An 18,920-nucleotide genomic window follows, 5' to 3' on the forward strand; every position below is an offset into this window, starting at 1 on the left:
CTAAAATAACTATCAGATTATCATTTAAGTTAGAATAGGTAGATATGTGGCTGTCCTTAGACCTCTGTGCAAGTGATTCATCACTCTCTTACTGGGCTTGGAGACAGATACGATGTATAAAAATGGTGATTAAAATATAACTTTATAAAAATGTTTCCCTTTTCCCTTTTTTTTAAAAAAAGAGTTTACTATCTACAGAAACAAAAAAATCTTTATATTTACATCAAGATAACTATTCATGACAAATATAATAATATGAAATAAAATATTGAAAGTGAGTATCAACTTTTTAAATAAGGTTTGGCTCACAGCATAAACAAGTGTAGATGAACAAATTAAAAAAAAAAAAAAAGACTTTCAATAATAGGCCCAGTCCCCAAAAATCCCTCCGTAATTTTCCCTGCCAAAAGAAACATGACAATGGGCCAGACTGCAGATAGAAGCTACCTTATCCCACAGCACGTGGAATGCCACAACAAGGCTGTCAGTGGGGCCTTCTCTACCCAAAGCCAATTAACAGTTGCCAAGAATCAGGCTTTCACTATGTCAGCAAACACCAGACCCTAGGTTGCAATTTCCCCGCTTCATCTCTGGCTATATATCCCACAGTGGCTTTCCATTTGCCTTTTTTTTTTCTTTTCTACCACACATTTTGCAGCAATTTAAGACCTGGAATATCACCATGAAGAGTAATTCTCCAGGTCTTCTCTGGCAACTTTTCAGAATTCTCACCTAATTAAAAGATCTGACTTTAGCTCTTTCTTAAGTGTTTATGTATAAAGAATGCCATCCCCTTAAAAATAGGTGATTTGATCTTACGTGCGTGACAGACATACTCACAGACAAACAGCTCCTATACATTCATTAGGCAAGTCGATTGGAAAATGCCTGTCTTCCAGGTTTAAGGTTGGCAATAGAGCGCCTCCAAGTGGTGCGTTAGCAGTAGTACCAATCCTGTGGCCCTCTCACCAGCCTGTGAATACCCTCCTCTGCAGAGGGCCCTGTACGGAAGCTAATGGAGGCCGGCATTTGGAATGGCTGCCTCTCAGACACTCCAAAGTGAACTGCCTTCTGTTTGTTCAGATGTGCTGAATCATCTGCTGCAGCTCTCCTATGAATGACTAAAACCATAAAAATCTGTCAACATACACACATACATACATACAAGCACCCTCTCCCTCTCTCTCACACACATACACACACACACACACACACACACACACACACACACACACACACACACACAACGTTGGCAGGATGTAGAAGAATTCAAATAATGCTCTGGAACTTTCATCCGTCAGTACAAAGAGCAAAAGCTCCTTAGTTGGTAACCTACATTCACTGCACTGTTTCCCTGCTAAGCCGCCCCATTTCCTTTGTGATTTGTTTTCCTTTATTTTTTCCTTTATAACTTATTATATCACAGTGACCACTATATATCTTAATATGAATGTTACTAAATTGTGGAGCCAGTAACCCTGGCTTTCAGTGTGCATGTGGGTGTATGTGTGTGAATATGTTTTACATGTATCTACGTGCGAGCTTATATACACACACATATATACTTCTTCCTTAAAAAAAATCCTTGGAAGCTGGTGTTGCAAACGTGAAAGCTTCTCCGAGCAAGAGTTTTTAACAATGTACCTCACTGTAAAAATAAACACATAAAACGCGAAGAATTCCCAAATGCAATAGCTGTTTGCCCATCTTCTTGTATTTCTACAGTGTTGTGTCTAAGTGTTGTGCTGGCTTGAAAAGAGTCTGTGACAAGTCACTCTGTTGGGAAACACAGCTCATTATATCCATTGTCACTGGTTTTGCTCCGGGGTTGGGATCTCATCTCCTCTTGGCTTCCCTTTCTCTTCCTCTTCTTCCCTGATGGCCTGGATCTGTTCAGAGGAATGCTGTTGGGGTGACTGGTCCAGGGACTGACTCTCTATGCCCGCCAACCGCTGTTCTTCTTCAATGACTTTCTTCCACATCTTGTGGTTCTGCAGGAGGTGCTGAGTTATTTGGCAGTAGATTTTCCTCCTTTTGAAAGTTTTCTTTCCTGAGAAAACACCAAATTACTTATTTGTGTGCTGAGTACATGGTGGTTATTTTTTTTCACATCATTAATAGGAACTAAAGTACCAACCAGATACATATGCCAGTTGATTTGTATATCATAATAATGTTCCTTTCAAGAGTGGGGAAATAAGAGGAAGACGGCAACAATCATTAATAAATCATCGAGACATATGGCGAACCGGATTTAATATCCAGTAATGCCCAATAAAGTTCTGTTTAAATCTTGGTATTATTCTCAATAGAGTCAGATCCTCCAGATTTTTCCCCCAAACTACTGGAAGAACTTCTTGTTCTTTACTTTGTCAACTAATACAACCCACAAAAGTCTACAAGTGATCTCTGTAAAGATGGTCTCAGTGTCATTGTTCTGCTTCATGTGGACTAAAATATTAATTTTCAAGTCATCTCAAAGTTTTCCCACAAGCTGGCACAAACAACGCTTTGGAGTCTTCCATCTTCCACAGCCTGGCTTCTGTCTCTACTTCCGTATATACACTGAATTCTTCTACTTTCCAGGTGGTACTGGCCCTCCTTCTCAAATGCTCTTCTCAGTCCCTGAAAGTTCATGCCCATTTATTGTTTTAAGACTCAGATTTTATTGAATTCCTCCTATAAGAAATAATCTCTCCCCCGTCTCCTCGTCTCTCTTCTAAACTCTCATTTCACTCCATATATGCTTCTCAGAGTATATATTGTTTTCACTTTTTCCCTTTCCCATTATCATGGTATCTTTTTCTGATAACTGCATATCTAAAATCAGAAACTCTCATCCCTTCTTTCAATTATATAGTTCTAGAAATGGTGGTCAAACTCTCCTTCTCCACCCACCTTCCCACAACACAGCCCTGTTGCAGCAGCTGGTCAATGAGTATGTATGTGCCCTAAATCAGGTCAATAAGCGTCTTCCCCTGGAAATTTTCCCAACAGCATGGAATGAGTCAGAGAATGGTGGCTAAGGATCTTTTCTCCTCTGCTTGTTTATCTGGAATGAAGTAAATACATAGCTGGCTATACTTCCAGTCTGATGAAGAAAGAAAGATCAAGCTGTCAGGCAGGTGACTCAGAGACAAGAGCAGGTGCAAGTAAGTTCAACATTCTGTTGAACCGAACTAGTAATTTTTCCTTTTGTATATACTCACTTTACTGGAGTCTTGTCACTTGTAACAAAAATAATGTCCTCAATAGCATGCATTCTTTTTATTTTAAAAAATTTTTAAAGTTTATTTATTAATTTTGAGATAGAGACAGCACAAGTAGGGGAAGGGCGGGGGGTGGGGGGGAGGAAGAGGGACAATCCCAAGAAGGATCCGTAGCACGGATAGCACAGAGCCTGACATGGGGCTTGAACTCACAAAACCATGAGATCATGACCTGAGCCAAAATCAAGAGTTGGACACTTAGCACACTGAGCCACCCAGGCGCCCCAATAATGCATTCTTTAGGGCACTTGTCTTGTTCTCATATATTCTAGGCATTAGCCCCTCTACCAGACTATAGCTTCTTTTAGGAAGCCTTGTAAAGACCAGTACATATCTTATACAGAACAAGGCTCAGCAAATATGCATTTGATAAGTCAATAAATTACACTGTCTTGGTGACCAAGACATTTTGTGTGTTCAATATGGAAGTCCTAAAGACAATTTTCACAGAATTGCATCTCTTGTTTGAGGAAGCATATACGCTCAATTTTGGCAGATGAAACATAAGACATTTTAAAGAATTTTGAATTGATACCATAATTCACTATTTAGTCTTCCAATGCCTTATCTATTTATTAGGCACCTAATATGTACCAAGTATGGTAGGTTCTGGTCATTCACTGATAGATGTAATGACTGCCAGCATGGAGCTTTTACTCTAGTGGAGAGAGTGAAAAGGTAGGTACAGCCACACTGTGTCTTACAAAACCTTTTAAAGGTGGCAGAAAGAGAAAAAAAATGACTCATCTGAGAGAACATGGCATGATGACCGTGGCTTGAGCTAGGATTAATGTAGTGGAAATGAAGAGAAGTAGACAAATGTGAGATGCATTTGTGAGGTTTAATCAACAGGACTTTGGCAACTGATTAGGTATAGGGAAAAAAGAAGAGAGAGGAATCAAAGACAGCCTTGATCTGTCTTCCCTGAGCCATTGAGTAGTTGGTCATAAGATATACTGGGAAAGGCAATGTTAGGTGAGGATATTTGAGGGAGATATTGAACTTGAAATGTCTGGAAGACCTTCAAGTGCAGAGGTAAAGTAGGATCTGGACTTGAGTTTAGAAGAGGGTCTGTTTGTGGCCAGAACATAACTTCAGTACCTTCATCTGAGTGACCATTTTAGACTTAGGCCAAGAATTTAGAAATTAGGCTAAGATCCCCTATTAGATTGTAAACTTCCCTATGTACAGAAGCCGGTCTCTCCTTTTGTTGTGTATATTCACAAAGCTCTAGACTTTATTAAGCGTTTACTAGAGGAATCATATTTTTCCTAGTTTCTGTTTTACAGATCCAAGTAAATGATGAAGAGGTGATAAGCAATAAAAATGACAATGATATGAAAAAGTGGTCCTCAGGAAATTCTGATCTCATTGGGACTACATTAAAGAGTTAACGGTACAAGTTACCAGAAATATCAGCAGGGATATTTGGGTTTACTTAATGAAGTAGTAATGATTTACAATGTATAATCTGGGAGGAAAAAAGAAGAAAAAAAAAGTAAGAATAGGGGGAAAAAAAACCCCGTTAGCTATGAGATGTGCCAAAGGAACTAGATCTTTTGGAGGCCATCCACCAAAATTTTTTGGAAGTACTAGTGATTCCTTCAACAGTTTTATTATAATATACCACAAACAGGGGCACCTGGGTGGCTCAGTTTGTTAAGCATCGACTTCGGCTCAGGTCATGATCTCACGGTTCATGGCTTCAAGCCCCGCATCGGGCTCTGTGCTGACAGCTAGCTCAGAGCCTGGAGCCTGCTTCAGATTCTGTATCTCCCTCTCTCTCTGACCCTCCCCTGCTCATGCTCTCTCTCTGTCTCAGAAATAAATAAAACATTTAAAAAATTTAAAAATATACCACAAATAATTGTTTTACAGGATAAGATCAATTTCAAAATACAGTTCAAAAAAAAGGACATTATCTTGAATTACTTTTGAACCATACAGACACATAAGAAAATTATTAAATTGAATAACTGTGGGAATGGGTATAGGCTGAGTCATAAGAGTTTAAAAAATGATTTGCTGTATTATTTTATTTATGAGATGAACCCATCAATCAAATTTATACTGACCACCTAATTGACAAGCAATTTTCTGGATGCTATATACACAAAGACCAATTAGTCCAAGAGCTTGCCTTAAAGGAGCTTAATGTTTATAGAAGAAAGAGCTAAGATGACAAAAAAATGAAATATATATACTATGTTTTATGACAGATGTATGCATATGACTAAGATGGTTTTGATGTCCCCCTTAGCTTGACTACATTTTAGACCAGTTTCTTCCAGATTAGTATGTCTCTAACCTGCTTTTTATTATAGCATTTACTTTATAAAACTTGAAAGTGCAGATACTTTCTGTGCTCTTTTGTAATACAGATAAATCTTCTCCCGGTTTCTAGCCAGTTTTATAAGCCAGGAACTCCTTCCTCAAGTACATGGGCATTGATTCTTTTGAAATGAAATAATCAGGATAACCAGGGGCCCTAACTTTCAGTCTTCATGGGAGGGAAGGTGCCTAACTTCAGTAAGTACCAATTAGCAAACACAGATGGCTCAATGACATTGGCCAACCTCCCTCTAAGGTCCTAAAGTACTTTTTCATTAGCTGATGCTTAAAATTTCTCCTGCCTTAGTTTCAATGGGGTTGAATTTCATTTCTCTCCCTTATTGCAATAGTTCTGAATAAAGCCTTCCTTGACATTTTTAACGGGTATGTAGTGCAATTTCTCTCTGATACATTAAAACCATGGCATCACAAGAGACTCAGGTTGTGAGGGGATAGGTAAGATTTTTTTTTCAAAGAACAGGACACCTGAGGTGAGATTTTGAGAAAATTTACCTGAGGTAAATTTTGAGAATACTCTAGGTGAAGGTGTTGGCAGCATACCAGGCAGAATGAGGGGCAGGCACAAAGGCAGAGGTCAGGGGTTCCTGGAGCACGACATCAATTTCTTCAACTAAACATTTCTTAACAAAGACTCTATGTGTGCATATGTATATGCGTGTGTATGTGTGTGTACACTAAAATTTTTAAAAATCTGAATTATTTCTATAAAAATCAATATATTACTACTACATTAGACTTTTCAAGGCAAATTTATAAAGTTACTCTTCTACCAAAGCCATCTACTTGTTTGTTTCTACTTTGCTTTTATTATACTTAAGTACAAATTGGCTTCTGTTGAGGAAGTTTTCAACATCAATATACTTTTGAACCTACTCCTTTGAATCAAGAAAGTTACAGATGAGCATTGGCTGAAGGACAGATTTGAATCACGGTTATAGGAAAACACTACTGCCCAAGGTGATTACTCCATCTCAAAGTTATACACATTCATGGCAGTGTATTCAAAGGGATGAAGGTAACAAAAGCTTGATTTTTCTCCTTTTCCTTTCAGGGCAGCCCCCATGAGAACAGCTGTTCTCTTATTAATGCTGTTAAACATTAGCAATAAACCTCTCTGGATCTGAACTGAATACGGTGACGTAGAAGAAAGTTTGTACCAAATACATTTGCGTAGATTAGAGTCTGCAGGTGGTCTAAAACATGCCTGTATTGGGAGCCAAATTGTTCAGCACTGGAACCTTTTGAAATGAGAACAAAGAGCCTTTCATTGCTCAAATTCTAAATGCAGCTTAGTACTTCATTAGAAACCTCTTAGTTCACTGTAGGAATCTTTCAGATTTAATTATGAGGTTGGGAAAAAGCCTTCTTTCCCTAGGATACCATATTGAAACATTTAATTCTGTGTTTCCTGGGAGATCTCCAAGTTTTGCAAATTGCTGAAATTATCAGTGCATATTTAATCTAAATTTTTTCTGAAGCCTAACTTTCAGGCTCAATCAAGTTAACCATCTCAATCTGATTATGAAATTAAAATTACTCGGATTGTATAGCAGCTGAATTAGAAGTGAGGAAATCTGGGTTTGGAGAGTAACACATCAGAATCTGGAAGTCAGTATGGCAACTTAACCCTACAGAATGAAAAGTAATTGAATATCTGGTTGTCGCATTTGCTGGTAAAGCCAATGTTGACAAGTTGAGCCTGTTAAATCTCCTGGTCTGTGTTCTTCAATTCTTGATGCCTGTTTTATGTGTATATGTTTTCAATGTGTTTGAGTTCAAATAGCAATCAGTGAGGGCCCATGGGAACAAAGTTTTTCCAAGAGTCTAAGGTGACAACACTTTCCAATGTCACTCATTGGGGGGTGGGGGGTGGGGGTGGAAACAAACCAAAAACCAAAACAAAACAAAATGCCCTGTCCTTCAACAGCAAACTACCTTCTGGCTCTCTGAAGTTAAAAAACAAAAAACAATACGTGTTTATTAAATGAACAAATGAAAACATAAGCCATGAATCCCAAGTCTTGGCTCCAACTTCCGAATCTCAAGATTTGCCCAAAATTGCTAATGGAAACCTTTTTTAAGCACCAGAGAAATAAAATATAATTTCTTTGATGATAGAAATACTGAAGGAAAACAACTTTTGATTTTCACCTCATTCTGTACCAAGGTTAAAATGTAGGACAGAACTGAAGCAAAAATTTAATCTAGAGCCAAATGTGCAAAACTCTGTCTCATCAGTTTATAGTTTGTGAAGATTTCTCTATCTCTATTTTGCAAGCCTACAATAGAGTACTTATATGAGGGCAAAATGGGTCAATACCCATATTAGACTATATTTACTAGATGGCCAAGATGAACTGAGTCATGAATTTTCCTGACTCTGTTAAAATATGGGAATAAATGATCAGAATGTTTTGTTTTTTTTTTTTGGTAATATTTTGGGTAAGGGCTTTGAAAACTATTAACACTGTATTTCCTTTATGAAGGCAGAGGTAAAACCACATACTGTGTTTTCATGAACATAATAACACTATTTGTGTCATGTTACTGTAAGGGTTATGGATTTTACTAATTATGCTTTTTTGGCCTTCTCCCTATGACAGGAGAAGTAGCAGAGCGTATTTCAAGACATGAGTAAAGCTAATGCCTTTTTGTAATCTGGTGAGTTAAAATGGATTAGGTTGGCTACATGTGTGCTCCAAATCAATGACCAGATGTGAATACTTTTTATTGTCACTAAAGCCACTACTTTGCCTGGTTCAAAGCCATAGTCATTTCTCACTTGTATAATTTCAACAGCCTCTTCTTCCCCTTGCTCCCACCTCAGATGCAAGAGTGTTCTCAATACAGCAGCTGAAGTAATCAATTTAAAATATAAGCTGAATCAACTAACTCTTCTGCAGAAAATCTCTCAGGGCTTCCCACCTTACTCAGAGTAAATAAAAGCCTAACTCCATACTATGACCTACAGTGCCCTACCTTCAAACCCTACATCATTTGCCTCTCTCCTGCTGCCCCCTCCTCAGCCCCTTTCCTGTCTTAGCCACCCCAGCTCTCCTGATGCTCCTTGAACACCCAGCCAATGCCAATGTCAGGATGTTTTCACAGTCTGCTTCTCTCTCTTCTTGGAACGCTTTTTCCACTTCAACTTCCATGGATCACTCCCTTACTTCTTTCAGTTTTTTTTAAATGTCTTTCTTATTTAGACCATCTGTGGCTACCTTATCTAAAATTTTAAACTTTCTCTGCAATATTTCATATCCCCCTTCTTTTTTTTTTTTTAACTCGAGCATTTATCAGTACCTCATGTATTAAAGATTTAGTGACTTGTCCTGCTTAGTGTCTACTGACTGCACTGGACAAAAAGTCTAAATGGGCAAGGATTTATATTTTGTCTGATTTGCTCATGGCTCTATCTTCAGTACCTGGAAGAATGCCTGGCATACCGCTCATGCTTAATAAAAATGTGTTACATGAATGAGTGATAACTACCTCTTACTGCTTCACATGGCCTTCCTTGAACTAAGCCAACAAAAGTCTATTGTTGCTCTATATGGTATGTGAAATTCCTTTCATCTCTAAATCATTAAGATACTCTGAAGAACAGGCTTCAACCACTTCATTTCTTTTTACTTCATAATAGAGAATGTATCTTTGTATGAGCATTATAATAGATTCCACAGTCTATAGTCGCTACTATTATGACATTAGAGAAGGGAGGTTATCCACAATCAGATGCAGATGATATCTGGACACAAACCATGTGTAAGCATAAAATTTATCTGAACTTATGTAAAAAAACAACCAATCCTAGGAAAAACAAATTAGAAATAGATTTTATAAAACTTACTTGGAGCTTCATTATTTTCACAGGTTTCCTCTTCATTTGGTGCTTCCTCCTCTTCCTCTTCTTCTGGGTCGTCAGTATCTCCTGACTCATCACTGTCTTCCACCCATTTCCCCGGCATTAGTCCTGCTGAATCATAGGAGTTGCACAGAGGACCCACAATGTGAGAGATGAAGGATTCCTGAAGATTGGCCAACTGAGGAGCAGAACGGTCCATGAAGGGGCTTATTGGTAACCCAAGGCTGGCCTCTTCATCACCCTGGAAATAGGAATTTAGCATGAATAGTTAACCAGAATATGACATGGAAAGTTTAAAATACTAGTAAAGTCAACATTACTTGGCATCTAAAATTTGCAATTATGTAAGAACCCAGACATTCATGTGTGAACTCCCTCTTTTGCTTGACTGCTAAAAGAAGATTCTACTCAAATTACTAAGATCCTTGCAGAAATGCTACGTTGCTATTTATCACTTTTGTGATCCTGAGGTTTTGGCTTTTGACTGAAAGGAAATAGAAGAAATGGTCTGTAACAGTAAATGGTACTTCTTATTACATATCATTCCTTTTTAAATGAGAATATAAGTGTACTTTAAAATGCAATGCTGGGAATAATTATCCAACAAATACATAATCTATCATGGTTTTTTTTTTTTTTTTCTTGACTTGGGTACCAGAAATCTTAGTATAATTCATTGCTCAAGTAAAAGTGCTACCTTATCCCAACTTTTGGTTGAATTATATCTTCTGTGATTATATGGTCTCTAAAAGTCTTATTTGTCAATATGACTATCAGTACTACTGTGTGTTTTTATTTTGAACTACTTCAAATCGTTCTGGAAAAATAAAACAGACTGTAAACTATTAGTCATCTAGCAAAATTAATGAAGGAAATAATACTGAAATACCAACAGTGGTTATACCTATGTAGAATGATTATAAATTATCCTTTTCATTTTTTTGTATTTCAATATTTGGGGATTGATCATGAATTAATCTCATTTCTAGAAAAGTCAATACATTATATTCTAGAAAGTACAAACTTTTTATTCTATATATGAGTCCTATGTATAAAACCTCTTAAACCTATAAAATTCTTTATAATCCCTCTTAAGTATGTCCAATGATACCAGGCAATTTATTACTTATTTCTGGATTCCTTCGTAACACAAATTTTTTCTCCCATTGTCTTGAAATCAATCTTACTATATCTTCTATAGACAGTTATATTCATTTTTAGGAAAGCAAAAAGAAATCTCATGTTTCTTAAAAATCTGATCCTATGTTAAGTGATAATTTATCTTCTTTAATCTCTACAATGTATGATCACTTAATACTAAATTTGCATGTCAGTCTTTTAAGTGTCTGAAGACAGTTATTACATCACCTCCATTTTCTCTCAGGGTAATGATCTTCACTTCTTTCATTTCCTTTTATGTCACTGATACCTGTCCTTTACCCATGCTCCACTGTCTACACATTCCTCTTAATAGAGTAGATCATAGTACTCAAAACGAAGTTTCAGGTATAATCTGATCAGCGTATAATAATATGGGAAAGATCACTTCATGTTTATGTGTTTGTGGTAGGTTTTTTGGTAGTGCGTTTATTCTCATGTTATCATGTCAAATAAAATATCTATTTTTAAAGCTTTTTCATATGCTGCTGTTATTGACTATTAAAAGTAAATGAACTTGGGGTGACTGGGTGGCTCAGTGGGTTAAGTGTCTGATTCTTGGTTCGAGGTCAGGTGATACTCTCACGGCTCATGAGACTGAGCCCTGTGTCAGGCTCTGTGCTGACATCGCAGAGATGTCCCTTTCTCTTTCTCCTCTCTCTCTGCCCCTCCCCAACTCCTGCTCTTTCTCTCTCTCTCAAAATAAACATTTAAAAAAAGTAAATGAACTTAATCTGATATACATTCATCCATATAAATATAAATTACCTTATATTACAATCAATTTATTAAAAAAAAAAAAACCAATATGTCAATGGTCTTCCTAATGTTTCATTAGGTCATTTCATTATCTCAGTATCTTCTCCTTCGCCCTCCTACACTCCACAATACTTGAGAAAAACTTTATGTTAAGAGTTTTTAGTCAGTGCATTTTCTCATGTTAGTATGAATGTGAAAGTGACTGATCACACTTTTACTGCTTTTGGAAGCTTTTGTGAATTTATGAGCAGCCTAAGTAGGATTCAGATAAACAGTTAAGTTAGTTACCTGTTCATAAAATTCATTGACGATACCCTCTGTCCACTGGAGATGGAGCTCTTTACATTTAGCTGGCCCATTGATATCAGCCAACTTTATACACATTTGACAAACCAGTAGACGATCATTTTCATTGGTCCAATCTATTCCAACATCATCATTTACCTGTTTGAGGGGCAAAGTTAAAACGTGTTTTGTCTCAATGAAAGCAAAAGTTGAACTGAAGAATAAACAATATTTATTATCTTCCTATCGTGCAAAGATTAGAATACCAAAAAATAAGGAACTTCTTAGCTATTTAAAATAATGTTATTGGCTTACATAATAAATTAGCTTATTGGAAAACTAAAATAATAAATGATGGATGAAATAATTATTAATTATTGAATTGAAAATAATGCTATTTAAAATTAGCATATATATATATGAGGCTATAAATTAAAATGAATAAATAAATAAACAAACAAACAAATAAATTTAAAAAAAAGGCACCTGAGTGGCTCAGTTGATTGAGCATCTGACTCAATTTTTGCTCAGGTCATGAGCACAGGGCTGTGGGACTGAGCCCTGTGTTGGGCTCCATGTTGAGCATGGAGCCTGCTTAAGATTATCCCTATTTTTCCCTTTGCCCCTCTCCCCTGCTTGTGCTCTCTAAATAAATAAATAAGCATATATTACCAAATATCAGTAAATATATGTAGCTACAAATGATAACACATTTTCTTAAGTTAAATTTGGTGTTTATATTTGAAGTATGAAATTTTGTTTTGGGGTTTTGACCTTTTCTACAGCCAGATAATTTATGTTAGTAGACCACAGTGATGAGAGCAAATTAAATCAAAGAAAAACTCAATTATGGTGAGATTTTTATTTCTCTGCAGCACAAAATGTAATATATATATAAACAGCACCACAACTTCTCAGATATCTAGATTCGGATCAAGGTCTATATATCTTCTTCTGGTTAATAATTTTATTGAATTTTATTTTCACATTTGACATATAAGAGGTGAGAGCAATGAATTTTGTTCCACACTTTGATTCCATGACATCTTTCAATATGGTCATAAAATGGAGACTGGTACAAATCTAGTTACCTTGGCATTAAATTTGGCTACAAAATCAAAGTGTTTCTTCAAGTCAGTGGCCAAAATTGCTTCAATGACAAGGAAACGAAAATGCTTAAATTCCACATGGTCAAGGTTAACTAAGAAGTTGTACTCTGGCCGGGACATGAAAAGATTCCATGCAGCAGCTGCGTGATGATTCTCCAAAACTGAACGATCATTATAGAGCACCGCCTAGGCAAATAAGTAAGAGACTGAGGGTTCAACTTTAAATTAAAAAAAAAAAAAAATTAAAAATACACAAGAATATGCAAGGCTTTCAGGATTCTCGTTTTTCACAGAACACAGAAATGTTATCTTGTGACTGTTGGTTATTAAGAATTATATATTGTAATTACATTGACCAATGGTTACTTTGCTTGGTTAAATTTCCTTTTATGTCAGATGAAGTTCATTTCCTTGAAACTTTATTCTAAACTCTTGCAAATGAGGGGCTTAGAGTTAGCTTTTATCAGATTTCTCTGCACAGGAATTTAACTATTAAAACAATCCAAATACACTAAAATCCCTACGAGGTAACTCAATTACTTTCTGCCTCAGGAATAAGAATTACCTTTTCTTAAACACATATAACTAATAAATAGTAATGGAATCCCTGAGAAGCTCAGAATTTAAAATATTCTCACCTCACAAGCAGCCATAGAAAATATCACCCTTCAACTAGTAATTGAAGGTATATAATAAGTATCTACTTGCTTGGAATTCTCTAATAATGCTGAGGGATACTGCAAAAGAAGAGGAAGTTGCCTAAAAACTGCTTGAAGATTAGTGTGGCAGACAGATGACAAACAGGGTAAAAAGGTATAAGGATCAAAAGGAGAGACTAAGCACATGAAAACCGACATTGAACTAAGTGAAAATGCATACATGTGTCGGAAAATATGAATGATAAATGGTGCTGTCAAAATGATTTGCCCATCTTTAGGGAAAATAATTCTGGTGTAAGAAGGACATGCTGGAGTAAGTTTAAAGTAAGTAGTCAGGGAAATAAATATCAGGATATTTTTATTATATATTCATTAGAGGAAAATTCTAGTCTAGTCTATATGACAGGTGCAAATGGATGGGGTTGGGTAAAGGACAAAAGGCAAACAAGGAAAAAAAACTAATCGACCAGATTGTCTTCTAGATCCTCTAGAAGGAAAAAGAGGATCTCAGAATGCGTAGTAACATGGATCCAGCTAATTAAATCAAGGAGAAACCGACTGACGTAATCATTTCAAAGGAGATGCTGAGATACTCAGGGATTACTTTTTGACTTATATTTAAATATATATGAAGACAAACTTCTTTAAAGTTATTGTTTTTGAAATACTATGTTCAGGTAAAAATATTCCTTCAAATGAATGAAATAGGTTGGTGCTTAAATCCTAAATAGGAATGTCATAAGAATCATGGTTGTTATAAGAAATAGATTTCAAATGAATGGGATTTATATACAAAGAAGCCCCACATTGTTAAAAGTCCAAGAAAGACTGAGGTCTCTAATCTTTTCAAAAAGAGACTGTGGTAAGGGTTGATTTTCTTTACTGAGAAGGTTCATTAATATGAATTCAACTAGTTTTTCTTCTTTAAAAAACTAAGAAGGGAGTCCCATGGGAAATAAAGTTGCATGCCTGCCATTAATAACTTGGAACAAACATGATATATTTTTAAAATTAGCTTGGTCTCTAAGAATTTTTTCCTAGGGATAAATATAGCTTGGCTCAAACTCATTTGGTCCCTATTATAAGTCAAATTTATAAAATACAATTCCTTTGGAAAAATCTCTAAATTAAATTATTTCTTTAATCAAAATGGAAAGATTTACCTGAGGAGCACTAGTTGCAACCAGGAAAGCATTAGTCCTTCCTGGGTGATCATAATCATGCATGGCTGCAGCTACATACAGTGCCATTAACTCTAAGGCAGGGATATTTCCAGAGAGACATCCATATTTATCATCAGGCACATTATACGTTTTTGAGAATACATATCCCATATGTCCATGTGTAAACCCACTGTCAGAATCTGAGAAGAGAAAATGAAAGTAATAGAAAGTTTTAAAAAGTATTAAACCGATACCATTTGTCTTGACTTCCTTTTTCAAAAAAATACTCCCCCCCCCCCCCCCCCCCCCCCCCCCCCCCNCCCCCCCGCCCCAGTTAACAAGGAAGCACAGATATACTTAATAAGTACCTGAATCACTTGCTGATCCGTGATCATTAATCACAGTTGAGTGGCCTGGAATTGGTTGTGTAGTAAGATACCAAACAGCATGTAAGACGTCAGTGGCATGGATTCTGTTATGATCTTTAACCAATGCAAAGACACAGTCATTAATTTGTGAACTTGGGACCCAAGGACTGAGAGTGCCATCTACTGGATAAACAGTTGAGTCTTAACATTTTAATGCCCCAGCGAAAGGCAGCCAAACATTCAAGGACAAATACTCTTTGATTACTCTTCCATTACTCCAAAATATCCATAGTGACAAGAAAAAAAAAAAAAAGCCCACACAATATTCATATTTCAGGTAGATGTCTGAAGTGGAAAAATCTGTGTGCAGAGTTTACCAGAAACTTAACATATACAGAAAACTCACTATGTGAAATCTCTGTAATGTTTACCCTTATATGTATTTCCATGCTCCTGCAGAGGACCAAATAAAATGAAAATTTTAAAATACGCAAATGCAGAGGACCAAAATAAAAGAAACACTCCTAACATCCTTCAAATAAGTCAGACCAATGATCTATGTCACCCAGTGTTTCATCTCTGATAAATAGCATGCAAATATAATCTGTGAATAAAACATAGTACTATTCTTTTGTATCAAACATAAAACACTGCTTAAAAATTAATAATATATCTTTTATATGTAGATTAAGTCCACAAAGCAAAATTGAAAACAAGAATTAATGATGTTCTGTGGTCTAAAAGTTCTAGTTTGGGAACACAGCTCTAGGAAATACCTAAAGAGAAAAATCAAAGCCTCTCTGTACAGTAATGTAGGGAGTTGGTTCATTTAGATTAAAGCAAAATCTATGGGAAAACTACACCTCTAGTTACAATGTCATTATCAGGGGAAGGGGTCTATTCTATATACGCAGCTCAGCTTCTACTGAACCATGACAAAAGACCTAGTGTCCCCTTGGCCACCTTCTTTTTCTGGTGCAATTCTCCCAAGTTTTTCTCTTGTCTACTAGCCCTTCACAGTATTTCATTGATTGCTGTGCTTTACCCTAAGTGTGCTAACTTCACATACTTTATTTCCAATGGCCAAGGATAATACAGTCTCCTCCAATATAGATTATATCTCTGAATAATACTCAACAGATGAAGAGAAAACAGACGAAAGAAAAATAAGAATGATAATGGGACTTGGAGAGAAACATCCGGTTCCTGGTCAGGGATGAAAGAAAAAACTGACATTGTTGGTGGCACACAGAGGGAATGTACAGAGAGAGTGCCTATTCTCCTACATTTCTGGCAACTCTTAGGAGTCAGTCTTTAAGTGAGGACATGTAGCTAAATCTTATGTGAATACTCCAGCAATTCAGTCAAGGGGCCTTGTGAGGATCTGAGAAGATGTGTTCAGAAGAGCTCTGAGAAACAGACATCCCAGCCTCCAAAGGGGGAAATGAGTAAGCCCTGTGCTCTTTGCCATTGCAGGATATTCTCTAGTACTCCAAAGAACAACTGTATTGAAACTGGAGTCTATATCTTGCATACAGACTATCTCGAGTTATCTAAGACCATTACATTTTACATCCATTCCTGTGTCATGTACACAACTGATCACACTAAATGTTTCTGGATTTAGGTCATATCTGATTTTGTCTCTATTCTGATATTATTACCTGTGTTACCTTCAGTGAATTATAATTCTGTCTCATTTCCTAATATTAAAAGTATAGACATATTAAATAATAGTGCCTTATTTCATAGTATAATTGTGAGAATTACAGAAGATGTATTTTTAAATTCCTGACACATAGTAAGCTTGCAGTTCATATAAATATAATTCACATAAAATTAACTATTGCTGCTGGAACATGATAGAGAAATCCATCCTGGATTTAAGAACTGAAGAGCTAAAAATAACGGGCTATGCTAAACCCTTGGGGGACAGAGAAAGCAGTGATGATCTGGTAGAGGAAGAAACTGCCCAAGCTGCTGCTATTAGGGAATATATTGGGAGAGACCTTCTAACTTCTTTTCTTCCCCTTTGTTGCAAGCTGGGAAAATGTGTGCAAGTAGTTCCCAGTAATCTTCCAAATCACAGAAACCTGTGCAGGCATCCAGCATTGCAAAGGGATGGATGTGGGCTGCATCAGGGTGATGGCAGAGTCTATTTGTGGTGATAGACAACATCAAGTACAGATAAACCTGCTGAGTTACTGCTTCCTGCCCTGTTTCCCATCCCAAGACCCAGGGCCTGAAGGCTTCACAGGTAACTTTTGTAAATTTTCAATGAACCATCTTATCCAAATAATCTGGTGCTGAAAATATAAAAAGGAGGGAAGCTGCCTGACTCATTTCATGAAGCTAGTATAATCTTGATTTAAGAATGAGGTAAAGGGGAGCCTGGGTGGCTCAGTCAGTTAAACGGTTGACTTTGGCTCAGGTCACGATCTCGTGGTTTGTGGGTTCGAGCCCCGCGTCGGGCTCTGTGCTGACAGCTAGCTCAGAGCCTGGAGCCTGCTTCAGATTCTGCATCTCCCTCTCTCTCTGACCCTCCCCTGATCACGCTCTCTCTCTCTCTCTCTGAAATAAAAACATTAAAAAAAAAAGAATGAGGTAAAGACAGTATATGGAAAAAAATACTCCCTTTGTTTTGGAGTATAGGTTCAGAAATACTTAAAACAATAGGTAACCAAACCTAACTCCTTAAAATAATATCTCCAATTATACATGTGTAGATCTAGAAGAATAACACTGTCACTCTCACTTAAGTAGATGGAAAATCAGCTGCCTTATAAGCAGTCAATAACATGTTTGTTGAACAAATATTTACTCAGCATGTATTATGTGCAAGTATTGTGTCAAGTGCTGATATTGCTGTTCTCACCATTAACTTTCTGATGACCAACTCAGGAGCAAAGTCATCTAAGAAATAAGCTAGCTAGGTCAATATAGGGGATTTTGTAGGACACGCAAACAAGCTTAAAAACTTCTCTTCTTCAGGCAACTGAGAGGGATAAGGAACAGTATCAGAGCTATTATTATTATTATCCTTTATCTCTGCATTTTGGACAAAGGTCCAACTCTCTTAATGGTTCCCCCACCCATCCGGTAAGCCCCTCTGCCTCTCTAACAACACATAAACACACGTGCACACAGTAACACATAACATGCCCTACCTCATACCCCTCCCTCTTCTGTCTTGATACACTTACTTTCTCAACTTTCTCCTGATCCCTCAAGCACAGAGTTGAAGTGAACCGGGGTGGAGTGTTGGAGTTATACGTAAAATTCATGCATTTTTAGACTTATATATTTTCAATTTAAAATTCTATGTCCTGATGTAAAAGTATTAAAGAAGAAAAGTGACAATGTAAATATTTCCCCCTTTGGAATATAGTAAATATTGTAATATTTCTGTCTTTAGCTTGTACCATGTCACCTCGGTATCTAGCTTTAGAACTGGTGGGCACGTGACAGATAGCTTAACTGAACTGAACACAGACTGAGCCAGATTACTCTTATTGTTCCCATTAGATACTGCCTCATCACTGCCTCATCACTACTGTATTTCTGAGACATTCTACCCATTTCTCCAACTTCAGTGACAAGAATAAGGGGTGTCAGGAAAAATATATTTTAGAGATGAAAGTCTCTGAAAGGAGAAAAAAAAACTCTCAAAAGTAACTTTGAATTCACGAATGATTATCATCTGATGATTTATCTTCTTTACTTGCCAATATGCCCAATTGAAAAGGACTGCAAACAACATTAAACATTATTTCTCTGTACCATTCAATATAAACTATATCTTAATTTATCCTAACCTTTACTGAGGAAATATATATTTGGTATCATATTTCTATCAGTGAGTTGCCTATATTTATATCTCTTCATATCTACCTACCTGTGTCTATTTTTTAAATTTGTTTATTTATTTTGAGA

General features: G+C 36.6%; 1 protein-coding gene across 2 annotated transcripts in view; it reads right to left on the reverse strand.

Annotated features, from left to right (window-relative positions):
* Positions 1 to 1,257: 1,257 nt before the first annotated feature.
* Positions 1,258 to 18,920, reverse strand: part of PDE3A (phosphodiesterase 3A) — a 307,235-nt gene continuing 289,572 nt past the window's right edge. For both annotated transcript variants that reach the window (XM_039249014.1, XM_039249013.1), the window contains 6 exons: positions 14,988 to 15,101; positions 14,620 to 14,819; positions 12,780 to 12,983; positions 11,692 to 11,847; positions 9,472 to 9,727; positions 1,258 to 2,050 (listed from right to left, as the gene is read on the reverse strand). In XM_039249014.1, coding sequence (XP_039104945.1) covers positions 1,809 to 2,050; positions 9,472 to 9,727; positions 11,692 to 11,847; positions 12,780 to 12,983; positions 14,620 to 14,819; positions 14,988 to 15,101 — 1,172 coding nt within the window. In that variant the 3' untranslated portion in view covers positions 1,258 to 1,808. The remainder of the gene's footprint in view (positions 2,051 to 9,471; positions 9,728 to 11,691; positions 11,848 to 12,779; positions 12,984 to 14,619; positions 14,820 to 14,987; positions 15,102 to 18,920) is intronic.

Source organism: Hyaena hyaena, unplaced genomic scaffold (genome assembly GCF_003009895.1).
Source record: "Hyaena hyaena isolate Hyena2069 unplaced genomic scaffold, ASM300989v1 scaffold_326, whole genome shotgun sequence".
Lineage (NCBI taxonomy): Eukaryota > Metazoa > Chordata > Mammalia > Carnivora > Hyaenidae > Hyaena > Hyaena hyaena.